Source organism: Oncorhynchus masou, chromosome 32, assembly GCF_036934945.1.
Source record: "Oncorhynchus masou masou isolate Uvic2021 chromosome 32, UVic_Omas_1.1, whole genome shotgun sequence".
NCBI classification, from domain to species: Eukaryota; Metazoa; Chordata; class Actinopteri; order Salmoniformes; family Salmonidae; genus Oncorhynchus; species Oncorhynchus masou.
Genome location: NC_088243.1, coordinates 14,181,294 through 14,200,254, shown reverse-complemented (window position 1 = coordinate 14,200,254; position 18,961 = coordinate 14,181,294). Strand labels below are relative to the sequence as shown.

The following is an 18,961-nucleotide window of genomic DNA, read 5'->3' as shown; positions in this document are numbered from 1 at the left end:
CAGGTACAACCCTAAATCCGTAAACATGGGCACCCTCATAGATATTATCCTGACCATCTTGCCCTCCAAATACACCTCTGCTGTTTTCAATCATGATCTCAGCGATTACTGCCTCATTGCTTGCATCCGCGATGGGTCCGCGGCCAAACAACCACCCCTCATTACTGTTAAACGCTCCCTAAAACACTTCTGCGAGCAGGCCTTTCTAATCGACCTGGCCCAGGTATCCTGGAAGGATATTGACCTCATAACGTCAGTCACCTTCTTAAATAAGCATGCCCCTTTCAAAAAATGTAGAACTAAGAACAGATATAGCCCTTGGTTCACTCCAGACCTGACTGCCCTTGACCAGCACAAAAACATCCTATGACAGACTGCAATAGCATCAAATAGTCACTGCGATATTTTTTAAAATTTTTATTTTACCTTTATTTTACTAGGCAAGTCAGTTAAGAACAAATTCTTATTTTCAATGACAGCCTAGGAACAGTGGGTTAACTGCCTGTTCAGGGGCAGAATGACAGATTTGTACCTTGTCAGCTCGGGGATTTGAACTTGCAACCTTTACGGTTACTAGACCAACGCTCTAACCACTAGGCTACCCTGCTGCCCCAGATATGCAACTGTTCAGGGAAGTCAGGAACCAATACACACAGACAGTCAGGAAAGCATTTTCAAACAGATATTTGCATCCTGTAGCTCTAACTCCAAAAAGTTTTGGGACACTGTAAAGTCCATGGAGAACTAGAACACCTCCTCCCAGCTGCCCACTGCACTGAGGCTCGGTGACACGGTCACCACCGATAAATCCATGATAATTGAAAATTTCAATAAGCATTTCTCTACGTCTGGCCATGCTTTCCTCCTGGCTACCACAACCCCAGCCAAAAGCTCCGCACCCCTCGCGGCTTCTTGCCCGAGCCTCCCCAGCTTCTCCTTCACCCAAATCCAGATCGCAAATGTTCTGAAAGAGCTGCAAAACCTGGACCCGTACAAATCAGCTAGACAATCTGGACCCTCTCTTTCTAAAATGATCTGCCGCCATTGTTGCAACCTCTATTCATTTAGTCCGAGATCCCCAAAGGTTGGAAAGCTGCCGCGGTCATGCCCCTCTTCAAAGGGGGTGACACTCTAGACCCAAACTGTTACAGACCTATATCCATCCTGCACTGCCTTTCTGAAGTCTTTGAAAGCCAAGTTAATAAACAGATCACCGACCATTTCGAACCCCACTGTACCTTCTCCGTTGTACAATCTGGTTTCCGAGCTGGTCATGGGTGAACCTCAGCCACGCTCAAGGTACTAAACGATATCATAACCGCCATCGATAAAAGACAGTACTGTGCAGCAGTCTTCATCGACCTGGCCAAGGCTTTTGACTCTGTCAATCACCATATTCTTATCGGCAGACTCAATAGCCTTGGTTTCTCAAACGACTGCCTCACCTGGTTCACCAACTACTTCGCAGATAGAGTTCAGTGTGTAAAATCGGAGGGCCTGTTGTCCGGACCTCTAGCAGTCGCTATGGGGGTACCACAGGGTTCAATTCTCGGGCTGACTCTTTTCTCTCTATATATCAACGATGTCGCTCTTGCTGCGGGTGATTCCCTGATCCACCTCTACGCAGACGACACCATTCTGTATACATCTGGCCCTTCTTTGGACAACGTGTTAACTAACCTCCAAATGAGCTTCAATGCCATACAACACTCCTTCCGTGGCCTCCAACTGCTCTTACACGCTAGCAAAACCAAATGCATGCTTTTCAACCGTTCGCTGCCCGCACCCACCTGCTTTACCAGCAACACTACTCTGGATGGTTCTGACCTTGAATACGTGGACAACTACAAATACTTATTTTCCACCATATTTTGCAAATAAATTCATTAAAAATCCTACAATGTGATTTTCTTGATTTTTTTTCTAATTTTGTCTGTCATAGTTGAAGTGTACCTATGATGAAAATTACAGGCCTCTCTCATCTTATTAAGTGGGAGAACTTGCACAATTGGTGGCTGACTAAATACTTTTTTGCCCCACTGTAGGTGTCTGGCTCGACTGTAAACTCTCCTTCCAGACTCATATCAAACATCTCCAATCCAAAATCAAATCTAGAATCGGCTTTCTATTTTGCAACAAAGCCTCCTCTACTCACGTCGCCAAACTTACCCTAGCAAAACTGACTACTCTACCGATCCTAGACTTCGATGTCATCTACAAAGTAGCTTCCAGTACTCTACTCAGCAAACTGGATGCAGTCTATCACAGTGCCATCCGTTTTGTTACCAAAGCGCCTTATACCACCCACCACTGCAACCTGTATGCTCTAGGCGGCTGGCCCTCGCTACATATTCGTCGCCAGACCAACTGGCTCCAGGTCATCTACAAGTCTATGCTAGGTAAAGCTCCGCCTTATTACAGCTCAATGGTCACGATAATAACACCCACCCGTAGCACGTGCTCCAGCAAGTATCTCACTGGTCATCCCCAACACCTCCTTTGGCCGCCTTTCCTTCCAGTTCTCTGCTGCCAGTGACTGGAACGAATTGCAAAAATCGCTGAAGCTGGAGACTTACATTTCCCTCACTAACTTTAAACATCAGCTATCTGAGCAGCTCACCGATCGCTGCAGCTGTACATAGTCCATCTGTAAATAGCCCACGCAATCTAACTACCTCATCCCCATATTGTTTTTATTTACTTTGCTGCTCTTTTGCACACCAGTATCACTACTTACACACCATCATCTGCTCATCATCATCTGCTCATCTATCACTCCAGTGTTAACCTTCTAAATTGTCATTCCTTTGCTACTATGGCCTATTAATTGCCGTACCTCCTCATGCCATTTGCACACACTGTATATAGACTTTCTTTTTTTCTATTGTGTTGAATGTATGCTTGTTTATTCCATGTAACTCTGTGTTGTTGTTTCTGTCCCACTGCTGTGCTTTATCTTGGCCAGGTCGCAGTTGTAAATGAGAACTTGTTCTCAATTAGCAAACCTGGTTACATAAAGATGAAATATATATACTTTTTAAATAAAATAAACACGCACACATGGAATGACCCGTTCAGCAGTAGTAAAGTTGTGTTAAAAGAGAAGCTGGTATCATCTCATCTGTTTGTCTATAACAGCAGTGATGCTTGTCAAAATGCCCTCCTGGTTTGATTGGGGGAATGTTACTCCCAAAACTCCAGATTATTCTGGCCTAAGGAGATAGAGAAGGAGGAGGCCATTCGGAACAGCTGGAGAAAAGTAATGACAGAAGACGGGAAGAGGGGGAGAAAGAGGGAGGGACAGAAAGAGATTGGTGTGTTTTATATTTACATAAGGTTGAGCGGTGTGTGTGTGTGTGTGTGTGTGTGTGTGTGTGTGTGTGTGTGTGTGTGTGTGTGTGTGTGTGTGTGTGTGTGTGTGTGTGTGTGTGTGTGTTAGCCGCTGTTCCTGTCTACAGCTGCTGAGTCCCAGCTGTGCAGATCTGCTCTGTTCTGAGACAGCTACATTAATAAATTCAATCTACTAGGCACTCTCTCTCCTCTTCCTCCTCTCCCTCCCTCCCCCTCTATCTCATTAACTACTCTGTCAGGCCAGCTAAAAGCTACACTTGAACAAGTCTCTCAAGTGTGCAGAAGTACAGATACATTAACTACCCTTTCTATCTCCCCATTGCTCTGTAATTGTCCCTCTTCATCCATCTCTTTATCTCCATCCCTTGTGATGGACTCTAACCCATCAGTGTCCGGAGCAGAGAACAGGTATCTCGCTCCAAGTCATTCATGTGAAGGAGATGTAAAAGTCATTAGTGTGAGCGTGGTTGATCCCCCATCTATTCTCATCTGCTCTCATTAGCGAGAGAGAGAGGGGTGAGGAGAGAGATAGAGACAGAGGTTGCCAGGACCCTGTGAGTGAGTGAAGCAGGTTTAAAGGGTGATGTATCAAGAGCCATCCTCCCTCCCTCTGTCCGATCCTATTTCTGTCTATCCCTGCCAACACTCATTAGCGACTCAGAGCATTCTGTCCCTTGATCACAACACCGCCACACACGGTCACTCACTGTCACTCACACTACACTGACACACTACATACGCATTATTTTTTTGGTGCAATTAACTTAACTTTCTGACTGCATTGTTGGGAAAGGGCTCGTAAGTAAGCATTTCATGGTAAAGTGTAATGTAATTTAGTTAAATGTTTCTTTTTATTTTTACCTTTATTTAACTAGGCAAGTCAGTTAAGAACTTAAGAACAAATTCTTATTTGCAATGACGGCCTAGGAACAGTGGGTTAACTGCCTGTTCAGGGGCAGAACGACAGATTTGTACCTTGTCAGCTCATGGGTTTGAACTTGCAACCTTCCGGTTACTAGTCCAACGCTCTAACCACTAGGCTACCCTGCCACTACTTTTTGCAGGGCCACACTGTGTGTGGGTAGTGTTTGTCTCTCTCTGTGTGTGTGTGCATATCTGTGTGTGTGTCTCTCTATTTCTGTGTGTGTGCTTGTGTGTGTATCCAAGTTTATGAGTGTCTTTAACTGGTGTACTAGTGTACAGCCCCAGACTGTGTATGTGTGTAGTAGTCAGGTGTTGGTACAGTGGATGGATCCCAGTGTACAGCCAGAGACTGTGTATGTGTGTAGTTGTCAGGTGTTGGTACATCCTGCATGGACATCCTTGCAGTCTGGGCATTAGAAACCACTTAGCTAGCCTTGCCTTTAGCTAGCATTACAGTCTAGGCACGGGGAGCGAGGTGTCATGGAGTCATCTATCACAGCCATCCTCTGGTGCCTCAATGGTCCACAACACACACAGATGCCTCAACGGTCCACAACACTATGACACACACACACGGTGCCTCAATGGTCCGTTCCACAACACACACAGGTCCCTCAACGGTCCACAACACCAGGACACACACACACAGGTGCCTCAAAGGTCCACAACACGATGCTGCCTTCGTGATATCAATTGTGGCACCAGAATAATTGGACCGAGATTATTCGATTATTTAAATGGCACGTTACACACTGGTACCTGACCCTTAACTCTGCGAGGATAGAAGGAGGGAGGTTGACATGGCTGGATGGAGGATGAGAGAGAGAGAGATGCAGAGGGAAGGAGGGAGAGGGATGAGGAAGAGCGAGAGAGACAAGATGATTGTGGACTTCAGGAATCAGCAGAAGGAGCACCCCCTATCCACATCGACGGGACCACAGTGGAGAAGGTGGAAAGCTTCAAGTTCCTCGGCGTACACGGGAGGCTAAAGAAATTTGGCTTGGCACCTAAAATCCTCACAAACTTTTATAGACGTACAATTGAGAGCATCTTGTCGGGCTGTATCAACACCTAGGACAGCAACTGCACAGGCCACAACCGCAGGGCTCTCCAGAGGGTGGTGTGGTCTGCACAACGCCTCACCGGGGGCAAACTACCTGCCTTCCAGGACACCTACAGCTTCCGATGTCACAGGAAGGACAAACAGATCATCAAGGACAACAACCACCGGAGCCACTGCCTGTTCACCCTGCTATCATCCATAAAGCAAAGTCAGTACAGGGGCAACAAAGCTGGGACGAAGAGACTGAAAAACAGCTTCTATCTCAAGGCCATCAGACTATTAAATAGCCACCTCTAGCACATTAGAGGCTGCTGCCCCATATACAGTGGGGCAAAAAAGTATTTAGTCAGCCAACAAGTGTGCAAGTTTTCCCACTTAAAAAGATGAGAGAGGCCTGTAATTTTCATCCTACGGTCACTTCAACTATGACAGACAAAATGAGAAAAAAAATCACATTGTAGGATTTTTAATTAATTTATTTGCAAATTTTCAACCACTCCACAAATGTCTTGTTAACAAACTATAGTTTTGGCAGGTCGGTTAGGACAACTACAATTTTTCCAGGACGACTCGTAAGGCTGTCTTTAAAGATTTGATCTCTCGCTCCAAAATGAGGAGCTCCTGGAGGGTTAAATTTGAATGAGATTTGTTGGTTCATCAGCTGATTCTGGAGGCTGGGTCTATGGCTTTGAAGGCTTCCTCCAACCCAACTTCTCTTGCCTTGAAGTTTGTGCCCCTGTCAGCCAGGATCTCGTAAGGTTTCCTCCGTCGGGAGATAAATTGTCATAGGGCCATGAGGAAGGTTTCAGTATCCAAACTCTCCAGTATGTCCAGGTGGACACATCTAGTTGTCAAACACTTGAATAGAATGCCCCTGCGCTTTTCCACTCGACGACCTAGCTTGATTGTCAAGGGGACAAAGCAATCTACTCCTGTTGACCAGAAAGGTGGTTTGAGGAGGCGCAAGCGAGCAGGGGGGGTAAATCTGCAATTTTGGGCACAGTGACTCTGGCCTGCCATCTCTGACATTCCTCAAAGGCGTATTTGTGCATACAAATGGCTCCTCGTACTCCAAGTATCCAGTACTTACGCCTCATGTCCCCATACTCTCTCTGGCCCTGGGTGGAGATGCCTCTCATCATAACTCTTGATGAGTGGGCTGGTGATAGGGTGTCTGGAGTCAAGTATAATTGGGTTGGATAGCATTGGGATCCAAGACTTCTGCTTGGCGCAGCCTCCCTCCGACTCTGATCACTCCGAGGATTTGGTCATATTCTGGGGCAAGAGAGAGAAGACGGCTGTCCTTAGCCACTTCCCTACCGGCTTTCAGAGATTTTAGCTCCTCAGGGAAGCTAACAGCTTGTGCATGGTGGAGGAGTATTGTCTCTGCTGCGAGGGAGGTGGCTATTATGGAAGCCACCCCGTCTGAGGTCTGGTTTGTGGCGGCGATCACATCCGGCAGTGTTTGTGCTAGGTCAGGGAGAGCTGTTGCTGGTTCCGTAGAGATGCTGTAGCATTGGGCGGACTTCTTTAACTCAATAGCTTCAGTTGGTTGCGGAGGGGCCGCACGACTGGGGGTTGTCGGCCACTCGTTCCCTGGTTGGGACAAGAATGGTGGTCCCAAGCTCCAGCGAAAGGGTTGAGCCAGTTCCTTAACTTCTTGATGCACCCATCCCGTTAGCGGGATCATTTTCGTCAACATCCGCTAAATTGTAGAGCGCCAAATTCAAATTAAATTACTAAAAATATTTAATTTTCATGAAATCAGTGCAATATAGCAAAACACAGCTTAGCGTGTTAATCCACCTGGTGTGTCAGATTTCAAAAAAGCTTTTTGGCGAAAGCATACCAAGCGTTTATATAAGGACATCTCTCTCAGCAGACAAAACATTACAAACAGCTAGCAGCAAAGTAGATTGGTCACGAAAGTCAGAAAAGCAATAAAATTAATCCCTTACCTTTGATGATCTTTGGATGTTTGCACTCACGAGACTCCCTGATACACAATAAATGTTCCTTTTGTTCCATAAAGATTATTTTTATATCCAAAATACCTCCATTTGGTTGGCGTGTTATGTTCAGAAATCCACAGGCTCTAGCGGTCACGACGGGGCCGACGAAAATTCCAAACGTTTTTTTATAATCAATCTTCAGGTTGTTTTTACAATATATAATCAATAATATTTCAACCTGACTGTAGCTTCTTCAATAGGAGAGAGAGAGAAAATGTCTGCTCCACTCTGTTGGCGCATGCAAAACGCTGCTGGCACCCAGCCATCCAATGACGCAATGTTATCTTTCTCGCTCATTTATCAAAATAAAAGCCTGAAACTACGTCTAAAGACTGTTCACACCACGTGGAAGCCATAGGAAAAAGAATCTGGTTGATATCCCTTTAACTGGAGGGAAGGCATGCAATGGAACAGAGAGCTTTCAGGAAAAACAGCACTTCCTGGTTGGATTTTCCTCAGGTTTTTGCCTGCAATATCAGTTCTGACTCACAGACAATATTTTAACATTTTTGGAAACTTGAGTTTTTTTATATACTAATCTGACAATTATATGCATATTCTAGATTCTGGGCCTGAGAAATAGGCAGTTTCATTTGGGTAAATTTTTCATCTAAACATCAAAGTACAGCCCCCTACACTCAAGGGTTTTACCACGAGTAACGTCATCAGCAGGATTGTTTACGCTGTCAACATACCTCCAGTCCTGGACTTCTGTTAGGTCTTGGATTTCCGCAATGCGAGTTCTGACAAACACCTTATACCTGCACGACTTGAGCCAGGTCAATACAGTGGTCGAATCACTCCAGTAGAAGACCCTTTGAGCTCGGTTCGCAAGGTAGAGGCCAACTGGGCTCCGGAAAGGACAGCGCTGAGGTCCAGCCTAGGCATTGACAACTGCTTCTTGGGTGGACCTGGCCATGACAAAGGAAACATGGGTGTGGCCTGCCTTATCCTCCATTCTTAGATCGGAGCAAGCTTATGTGGCGGTTTCCTACGTGTCACAGAACACATGCAGTTCTGGGCATGATCCCAGTTGGTCAGCACAGGGTGGTACATAACATCTTTTCATTTGGACTTCAGCGAGCTCTGATAACTCTTTCCCAACAGATCCATTGTTCCACTAGGTCAGCCGACTGAATTGGTCCATCCCAGTCCCTCCTGGTCTGCCACAGGTCCTGGACTAAAACTTTGGCCCGGTTGTATATGGCAGGATATACCCAAGGGGTTCATATTGACTGGCCAGGGTCCAATAGATGGTGCGCAGAGTGGGGGTATTGGTACTCAGGGCTGAGCGGTGCTTCTACCCCAGGGTGTCCGGTATGCAGCTCCATCTCAGTCCTAGAGTGGGCTCGTGGGTTAGCACCAGACTGCGATAGCCATAGTTCACTGCTACTGGACCTGGCTTGTGCGGAAGGTGCTGGATAACCTCCGCTCTGTTACTTGCCCACTGTCGGACCTCAAATCCCCCTTTGGACAGGAGATTCCGTACATTATCAAGTAGTGCTTTTTCTTCAGCCATAGATGGGACAATCTGAAAGCAGATATCCACATAGAAGGCATTGTCCACTGAATCCCATACTTCTGGGTCACTGTCTGGGTGCTCCCCCGCGTGTCTCTGCAGAGTGTATATGGCACAGCAAGGACTGCGGGTGGTGCCAAATGCGAGTACTTGCCATTCATAGTTCCATATCTCACCACATGAACCAGAGCAGTGTAGTGTCGGAAGGCATCAGACGAATCTGATGAAACATGGCTTTGATGTCTCCACTGTTGGCTGTGGAGTGCTGCTGGAACCGGAGAAGGACACCGAGCAAGGAAAGACCAAAGGTTGGTCTGGGGAGTAGACAGTCATTCAGGCTTTGACCAGCAGCTTGGAATGAAACGTTGAAGACAAGTCTGTACTTTCCACCGTGTTGATGGATAACATGGTGAGGGAAATACCAGGATTCGCTGAGTGAGTTTCCCTCTTCATGCGCTGTCAATTTGGTGACATAGCCTGCCGTCACATGAATCGCTCGGTTACGAACTTCAACAAGCTCAGGATTCTTCACAAGGCGTCACTCCTTTCCACGCAGTAGGGGGAGTACAGCCTGTGTTGTGGTTGCCAGAGGAGGATGGTTTGGCACCCGTAGCAGTGGGGTCGCGTACCTCTGAACGCCATCCATTTCAGTGGTGGTGGTGTGCTTTCCAAAAGGTCTAATGCATAGGAGTCATGTTTTGAGTGGGTGACCTCCTGTAGCTTCAGGTTGGAGAAGGTGTCCATCTTCCAGAGCATCTCCACATTCCGAATGAGGTCAGTGGCTGGACAGGGGGATGGAGCTGGTTTGCTTCTGGTGAAGAGGACTTGCTGTGACTGTATAGCTTGGGTGGAGAGAAGTAGATGGGCTGGACCTTGCACAGCCCAACCTAAGGATGTATGGACAGCAACGGGCCCAACTTCTGGTCCAGCTCGTATAGGCTTCGTCGGGGTGACGAGATGTGTGTGTGGTCTTACCCAATCAGGATGAGTGGCGCAACCCTGGTCAGGTTAGGAAGAGGCAATCCTCGGAGATGAGGACATTGTTTCTGTAGAACACTTACCAGGTAGGAGTGCTCTGTGAGATTCAGGCCATCTGCCGTGAAGGCATTGGTGATGTTATAGGCCACGTCCCTGTTTCCTGAAGGTGAAACGCTGAAGGTCACAGCAGAGCCTTTCACTTGGATAACATCATGTCGCACTGTTCTGAGATTAAGGATCTCGGGGGTCCCCTCCAGGTTGAGAGAGGTCTTATTCCCGGTTCCGCCCTGGATTAACTATTCAAGTACTAGTAGTGGGATTTGGCCTTTTCTGTCCCTCCTGACATTCAAACTCCTTCCTTCCTTCCCCCGATCGTGGCCTGGTGAGCGATGCTCTTTGCCCACGCCTTCACCTGCAACCATGCGGCAGTGTATGGTGTTGCAGAGTGCATAAAGGATTTGGCCAGCTAGTATGCACTGGGAAACCGCAAGTGATCCATCAGTACTTGGTATTTGTAGCATTCTGACAGATGACTGTGAATACCCAGTAGGCTCTCCAATACCATTTCCAAAAGGACAAATTCACTCTCCTTTCGCCTCTCAAAGTATGGCAGTTTGGGTCTGATAATTCCATAGGCTGAGGCTATTAGCAGTTTCATAATGTTGGCTCCCTCTTCTGGTTGCGTGAAGGATAAACTCGGGACTGCTGATGAGCTCACTGTGGACTCGGTGGCAGCTGGAATTGGGTGAGAGCCCACCTGATGGTTGATGACTGGCCTGGCCCAGGCCCTAGACGAGAGGAACGTTTGCTGTGGTTGGTAATTGGCAAAAAGGCGAAGGAGTGGTGCTTAGTCTAGATTAAGGAGGAATGCTAACTTGTGTCACTGGTATAGAGGGTGTTGGCGGAGCGGCCTGTCCCCCGTGCTGGCTGTTGAACCCGGAGCCTTCAGGGACTGTGTGCGATGCTGTACCAGAAGAGGAGATTGGGAAAGAAAGGCAGACAGGTCAGGTCCATGTGGAGAGGTGGTCAGGTGAACTCCCTGGTTGTTCCTCTCCAGGAAGGATGAGACCATCCGTGCCTCCTCCAATTCCCTTCTTGCTTGACAGTGCCATCGCTGCTGTGCCAGGTCCTTGGCAATGAATTCCCGTTCCCATAGAGCTCTACGGGCCTGCACATCCAATAGGTGACATCGTTCGTCTTTCCTCCTCAATCTGAAGCTCATTTTCCTCCACCGCTAGTAGTTTCATCCTCTCGTAGGACAGCGGTCTGTGAATCGCTGAGGGCTAGTGAATGGCGGCTGCTATGGCCACTTCCAAAGGGGTATTCAGTGGTCGAACTCACTCCGTCTTTAGTGCCTCGATGATTTCCCATTAGTTAAGGGATGAGCGGAGCCTGCCTCAGGAAGCTGGTCGACCGTTGCGGTGGGAGTTACCTCCCCCATGGATTTTTCCTGTAGATCACTTTCCCGTCCCAAAGCAGTTTCTGGTCCTTGGCTTGAAGGGGATGATTGATGGCTGAAACATACAATTAATCCATCGCACTTTGAGCTCTGGTGGGCTTGACCTTTGATGTGGGAAACTCGACCACATAATCCTTAAGATAACCAGGTGTTTGTCTGGTTCTTCTGGTGCTGCTGGTGTTTGAGGATGAAGCCTTCTTTGTTGGTTTAGGCTTAGCTCCTGGATCTTATATTTGTTCCAAGACCTTTCCCGCAGCTGCTTTTTTCTCCTCTCTTCTTCCTTCCAGTGGAGATAATTCTTCCTTCTCCTCCTCCATTTCCTTTTCACCCGTATTTGGTTCAGTCATTATCCGGCTCGAAGGACCATTGAAAGATTAGTGGAATCAGTGTGGGTAGCTGGACAGGTAGGATGACTGACTGTGAAGGTGAACATGTGGTCACAGGCCAGGTGACAGATGAATGGATGAGACTGAGACAGGAATTCCTTTATCATAAAGTGGTATATTTACTGGGTAGTGTGGATTCATGGACGCACAGAACTTCTGGATTAGACAGAGTTAAGGGAGAGAAAGCAGCGAGATCGGGCGATGGTGATTTCCTCCTTTTATGGAGTTGAGATCTGTCAGACATTTCTACCTGACCTAATTAAAGCACCCCTGGCCCAGCTGAGCAAGTGGCCATGAATTAAATGATTCTTCCACCAACTCCATGGGCCTTTTCTACAGTCAATGTCAAGAACGTTGAAAGTTTCTTCAAGTGCAGTTGCAAAAACCATCAAGTGCTATGATGAAACTGGCTCTCATGAAGACCGCCACAGGTAAGGAAGACCCAGAGTTACCTCTGCTGCAGAGGATAAGTTCATTTGAGTTAACTGCACCTCAGATTGCAGCACAAATAAATGCTTCAGAGTTCAAGTAACAGACATCTCAACATCAACTTTTCAAAGGAGACTGTGTGAATCAGGCCTCCATGGTCGAATTGCTGCAAAGAAACCACTACTAAAGGACACCAATAAGAAAAAGAGACTTGCTTGGTCCAAGAAACACAAGCAATGGGCATTAGACCGGTGGAAACCTGTCCTTTGGTCTGAAGAGTCCAAATGTGAAATGTTTGGTTCCAACCGCCGTGTCTTTGTGAGACTCAGCGTAGATGAACGGATTATCTCTGCATGTGTGGTTCCCACCGTGAAGCATGGAGGAGGTGTGATGGTGCTTTGCTGTGACACTGTCTGTGATTTATTTAGAATTCAAGGCACACTTAACGAGCATGGCTACCACAGCATTCTGTAGTTATACGCCATCCCATCTGGTTTGTGCTTGGTGGGACTATCATTTGTTTTTCAACAGGACAAATAACCCAAAACACACCTCCATCCTGTGTAAGGTCTATTTGACCAGGAAGGAGAGTGACGGAGTGCTGCATCAGATGACCTGGCCTCCACAATCACCCGACCTCAACGCAATTGAGATGGTTTGGGATGAGTTGGATCGCAGAGTGATGGAAAAGCAGCCAACAAGTGCTCAGCATATGTGGGAACTCCTTCAAGACTGTTGGAAAAGCATTTCTCGTGAAGCTGGTTGAGAGAATGCCAAGAGTGTTCAAGGCAAATGGTGGCTACTTTGAAGATTCTAAAATATAGAATATTTTTTGATTTGTTTCACACTTTTTTGGTTACTACACATTTCCATTGGGGTTATTTCGTAGTTTTGATGTCTTCACTATTATTCAACAATGTAAAAAATAGTAAAAATAAACAAAACACTTGAATGAGTAGGTGTCCAAACTTTTAACTGGTCCTGTATATATACTTTGTTAAATGGACTCATTCTGACATTCTACAGCACTGTTGGATAAGCATTTCGCTGCACCTGGCATAACACCTGCAAAGTCTGTGTGCGTGTGTGTACTCACAGTGATGGGTCGTGGACCAGATCTTTGAGGTTTACTCCACTGCGGTCCTCAGCCAGGTTCCTGAAGCAGCTGTCACTCACTGTAGAGATAAATAGAAAGGGTGAGACAGAGAGAGAAAGAGAGAGAGAGACAAAGATATAGAGAGAATGTGCGGTTAAAATTGGCAAAAACACAAGGCCGTGGGGTGAGACAGGGACACAGCTTGAGCCGCACCCTCTTCTACACATATATACATATATATATATATATATATATATATATATATATATATATATATGCAAAAATGTTCTCTGTGTACAACGTAAAACACCAAATAATGCATGCAGAGCTGAATTAGGCCAATACCCGCTAATGATCAAAATTAAATTCTACAACCACCTAAAAGGAAACGATTCCCAAACCTTCCAAAACAAAGCCATCACCTACAGAGATTTGAGCATGGATAAATTGTTTTTTTAAATTCTATTGGAAGGCTTGAATCATTTGCAATTATGTCAACTTACGACCAGGTAAAAGGTTTATGTTTCTGTCTCCATATGATATGGTAAATATATAAAACTCTACATTGAAATGGTATTAATATTAATTTGCATATATTTCCATTAATTTCCATTAATTCCCATATATTTCCGTTAATTTCCATGGAATGTTTCCACCTCTGACTATTCCCCAAAATGTGCATCCCAAGCTGTGACATCACACCTTGTCTCTATCATCACTCTTTTGTCAAGGATGTGAGAGAGAGAATGAAAAAAAGGAGAGAAATAGGCATGAGGACAAAGATGAGAAAAGGATAAGCTAAATATAGTAAAGTGCAGACGATATGAGAGAGACAGAAATATATATATATATATATATATATATAGAGAGAGAGAGAGATAGAGAGCGAGATATAGAGAGCGAGATATAGAGAGGGAGAGAGATATATATAGAGAGAGAGATATATATAGAGATATATATATATATAGAGAGAGAGATGAGGACTAAAAGAGAACCATATCAAATCATATAAAAATATTAGGATATTCTCTCTCTCTCTCTCTCTCTCTCTCTCTCTCATATATATAAAGAGAGAGAGATATATGAGAGAGAGCGAGATTTATATATAGAGAGAGAAAGAGCGAGAGATAGAGATAAATATACATACAGAGCGAGAGAGATATATAGAGAGCGCGAGATATATATAGAGAGAGAGATAGAGAGAGAGAGATAGATAGAGAGAGAGAGATATATGAGAGAGAGAGAGAGAGCGAGATATATATATAGAGCGAGAAAGAGCGATAGATAGAGAGAGCGATATATATATATATATATACATATAGAGCGATCGAGAGCGAGAGAGAGAGATATATACATAGAGAGCGAGAGAGATATGTAGAGAGCGAGAGAGATATATAGAGAGCGAGAGAGAGAGCGAGAGAGCGCGAGAGAGAGAGAGCGAGAGCGATAGAGAGAGCGAGAGATATATATAGAGAGCGCGAGAGAGCGAGAGAGAGAGCGAGAGCGATAGAGAGAGCGCGAGAGATATATATATATATATATATAGAGAGAGAGAGAGATATATAGAGAGAGATAGAGAGAGAGCGAGACCGAGAGATAGAGAGATATATAGTGATATATATATATACAGTGCTTTATAATTTTGCACGCCCAATTTTTCAGTTTTTGATTTGTTAAAAAAGTTTGAAATATCCAATAAATGTTGTTCCACTTTATGATTGTGTCCCACTTGTTGTTGATTCTTCGCAAAAAAATACAGTTTTATATCTTTATGTTTGAAGCCTAAAATGTGGCAAAAGGTCGCAAAGTTCAAGGGGGCCGAATACTTTCGTGTGATGGTTGTGGCAGTGTGATGGCACCATGGCCGTGTGGTCTGTCTTGGAGAACTCGCCTGTAGCCTGGTAAATAAATTATAAAGCACTGACAATTCAACCAGCAACACTGAACGGCCTCATGTTTTCTCTCTCTACTCTCCTGCTTCATCCTCTGCTCTGCTCCACATCAGAGAGATAGAGATACAAAGAGACAGAGACAGCGAGAAAGAGAGAGAGAGGGGGCGAGAGAGAGTAGGGAAGGCAGAGTGGTGTAAGACTTGCTTCATAATTGCAGTATTCCCAGTTACCCGCTTATTCCCTTATACCCAAACGTTTTCACTCTCTCTCAATGCCCAGTGCTCTCCCCTACTTAGAAACTATTCCTCTTACACTCTTCTTCCCCACTCTCACTCCTTCACTCGTTCTTCTCCCTTCTACTCTCCCTCTCACCCCTTCTCCCCCTCTCCCCTCCAAACCCTTGATCCATAGGCCACAATTCCCTGTCGCTCTCTCTCCTTCTCTCTTTCTGTGCTCCAACTGAGGTCCATGCGGTTCAAAATGTGTTGGAGGGTAGAGTAGCCAATACAGAATAGGGTAGAATAGTCAGAGGGGACGGTCAGAAGTAGCAAGGTGATAGTGAGATTCCCACATCTCTCTCTGGTGAGATGCCCATGTGCCACAGCTCCAGGAAACAGCGAGAGAGAAAGAGCGAGAGAGAGGAAGGAGCATTATGACTGTGTTGTAGTGACTAGATTAGTAGTGAGTGAGTGAGTAACCCAAGCGATGTACAGGGTCATACGCCCATTCCCTCATTAACCCTTTCCTCTTCTGTATCTCATCTCTCAATCTTTCTTACCATCTCTCCTTTCACACCAACAGTACAAGGCCCTTTGTGACACGGGCATTTCCATTGAAAAGGACCCATGAGTACCAACGTGTGAAGTCATAGGAGAATATCAAATTGAAAAAATATAGATATTTTGGGGAAATGAAAGCCTAGATCCATTTTTCAACCATTTTCCATCTTAAAAATGAGGCTGAAGTAAAGGCTTTGATTTCTTTGATGCCTTGACGTTAACGTCCACAGACTTACCGGACTGGACCAAACCTGAACCTGGCCACAAACCCCCATCCCTAGTGCCTGGCCACAAACCCCCATCCCTAGTGCCTGGCCACAAACCCACATCCCTAGTGCCTGGCCACAAACCCCCATCCCTAGTGCCTGGCCACAAACCCCCATCCCTAGTGCCTGGCCACAAACCCCCATCCCTAGTGCCTGGCCACAAACCCCCATCCCTAGTGCCTGGCCACAAACCCCAATCCCTAGTGCCTGGCCACAAACCCCCATCCCTAGTGCCTGGCCACACCTCCATCCCCAGTGTCTGGTCACACCTCCATCCCTAGTGTCTGGTCACACCCCCATCCCTAGTGTCTGGTCACACCTCCAGCCCTAGTGCCTGGTCACACCTCCATCCCAAGTGCCTGGCCACACCTCCATCCCTAGTTTCTGGCCACACCCCCATCCCTAGTGTCTGGTCACACCTCCATCCCTAGTGCCTGGCCACACCTCCATCCCTTGTGTCTGGCCACACCCCCATCCCTAGTGTCTGGTCACACCTCCATCCCTAGTGCCTGGCCACACCTCCATCCCTTGTGTCTGGCCACACCCCCATCCCTAGTGTCTGGCCACACCCCCATCCCTAGTGCCTGCGTTATTGATTGCCAAAAACGGGACCATTTTGTTTCTCTTAGTATCTAACGCACTTTCAAAATTTCTATAAAAAAATCATTGTGTTAATGATGGCGGATTGATTGATTTCCAAGTTTTCAGTATATGTTTTTTCAAGTTGAGAAGAGAATCGTCCAGCCCATTGTGTATCTCACGACACCCCAAACAGTATATGCCATGCCTTGAAATACAGTTGAAGTCGAAGTTTACATACACCTTAGCCAAATACATTTACACTCCGTTTTTGGCAATTCCTGACATTTTAATCTTAGTAGAAATTCCCTGTCTTGCGTCAGTTAGGATCACCACTATATTTCAGAATGTGACATGTCAGAATAATAGAGAAAATTATTTCTTTCAGCTTTTATTTCTTTCATCACATTCCCAGTGGGTCAGAAGTTTACATACACTCAATTAGTATTTGGTAGCATTGCCATTAAATTGTTTAACTTGGTCAAACATTTCAGGTAGCCTTCCCACAAAACGTTGGGTGAATTTTGGCCCATTCCTCCTGACAAAGCTGGTGTAACTGGGTCAGTTTGTAGGCCTCCTTGCTCGCACACACTTCCAGTTCTGCCCACAAATGTTCTATAGGATTGAGGTCAAGGCTTTGTGATGGCCACTCCAATACCTTGACTTTGTTGTCCTTAAGCCATTTTGACACAACTTTGGAAGTATGCTTGGGGTCATTATTAATTTGGAAGTATGCTTGGGGTCATTGTTCATTTGGAAGTATGCTTGGGGTCATTGTTCATTTGGAAGTATGCTTGGGGTCATTGTTCATTTGGAAGTATGCTTGGGGTCATTGTTCATTTGGAAGTATGCTTGGGGTCATTGTTCATTTGGAAGTATGCTTGGGGTCATTGTTCATTTGGAAGTATGCTTGGGGTCATTGTTCATTTGGAAGTATGCTTGGGGTCATTATTAATTTGGAAGTATGCTTGGGGTCATTATTAACTTGGAAGTGTGCTTGGGGTCATTATTAATTTGGAAGTGTGCTTGGGGTCATTATTAATTTGGAAGTATGCTTGGGGTCATTATTAATTTGGAAGTATGCTTGGGGTCATTATTAAATTTGGAAGTATGCTTGGGGTCATTTTTAATTTGGAAGTATGCTTGGGGTCATTTTTAATTTGGAAGTGTGCTTGGGGTCATTATTAATTTGGAAGTGTGCTTGGGGTCATTATTAATTTGGAAGTATGCTTGGGGTCAGTATTAATTTGGAAGTATGCTTGGGGTCATTATTAATTTGGAAGTATGCTTGGGGTCATTATTAATTTGGAAGTATGCTTGGGGTCATTATTCATTTGGAAGTATGCTTGGGGTCAGTATTAATTTGGAAGTATGCTTGGGGTCATTATTAATTTGGAAGTATGCTTGGGGTCATTATTAATTTGGAAGTATGCTTGGGGTCATTTTTAATTTGGAAGTATGCTTGGGGTCATTATTAATTTGGAAGTATGCTTGGGGTCATTATTAATTTGGAAGTATGCTTGGGGTCATTATTAATTTGGAAGTATGCTTGGGGTCATTATTAATTTGGAAGACCCATTTGTGACCACGCTTTAACTTCCTGACTGATATCTTGAGATGTTGCTTCAATATATCCACAAAATTATCATTCCTCATGATGCCATCTATTTTGTGAAGTGCACCAGTCCCTCCTGCAGCAAAGCACCCCCACAACATGATGCTGCCACCCCCGTGTTTCACGTTGGGATGGTGCTCTTCGGCTTGCAAGCCTCCCCCTTTTTCCTCCAATCGTAATGATGGTCATTATGGCCAAACAGTTCTATTTTTGTTTCATCACACTAAAGGACATTTCTCCAAAAAAAATGTTTGTCCCCATGTGCAGTTGCAAACCGTAGTCTGGCTGTTTTGGAGCAGTGGCTTCTTCCTTGCAGATCGGCCTTTCAGATTATGTCGCTATAGGACTCGTTTTACTGTGGATATACCTGTACCCGTTTCCTCCAGAATCTTCACAAGGTCCTTTGCTGCTGTTCTGGGATTGATTTGCACTTTTAGCACCAAAGTACGTTCAACTCTAGGAGACAGAATGCATCTCCTTCCTGAGCGGTATGATGGCTGCGTGGTCCCATGGTGTTCATACTTGTGTACTATTGTTTGTACAGGTGGACGTGGTAAATTCTTGGGGTTTGGAAATGCTCCAAAGGATGAACCAGACTTGTGGAGGTCTACAA

At 45.5% G+C, this 18,961-nt stretch overlaps 1 protein-coding gene across 7 annotated transcripts in view; it reads right to left on the bottom strand.

Annotated features, from left to right (window-relative positions):
* gphna (gephyrin a) overlaps positions 1-18,961 on the bottom strand; it is a 134,910-nt gene that overhangs the window by 78,655 nt on the left and 37,294 nt on the right. For all 7 annotated transcript variants that reach the window (XM_064953340.1, XM_064953342.1, XM_064953341.1 and 4 more), the window contains exon 2: positions 13,218-13,296. In XM_064953340.1, coding sequence (XP_064809412.1) covers positions 13,218-13,296 — 79 coding nt within the window. The remainder of the gene's footprint in view (positions 1-13,217; positions 13,297-18,961) is intronic.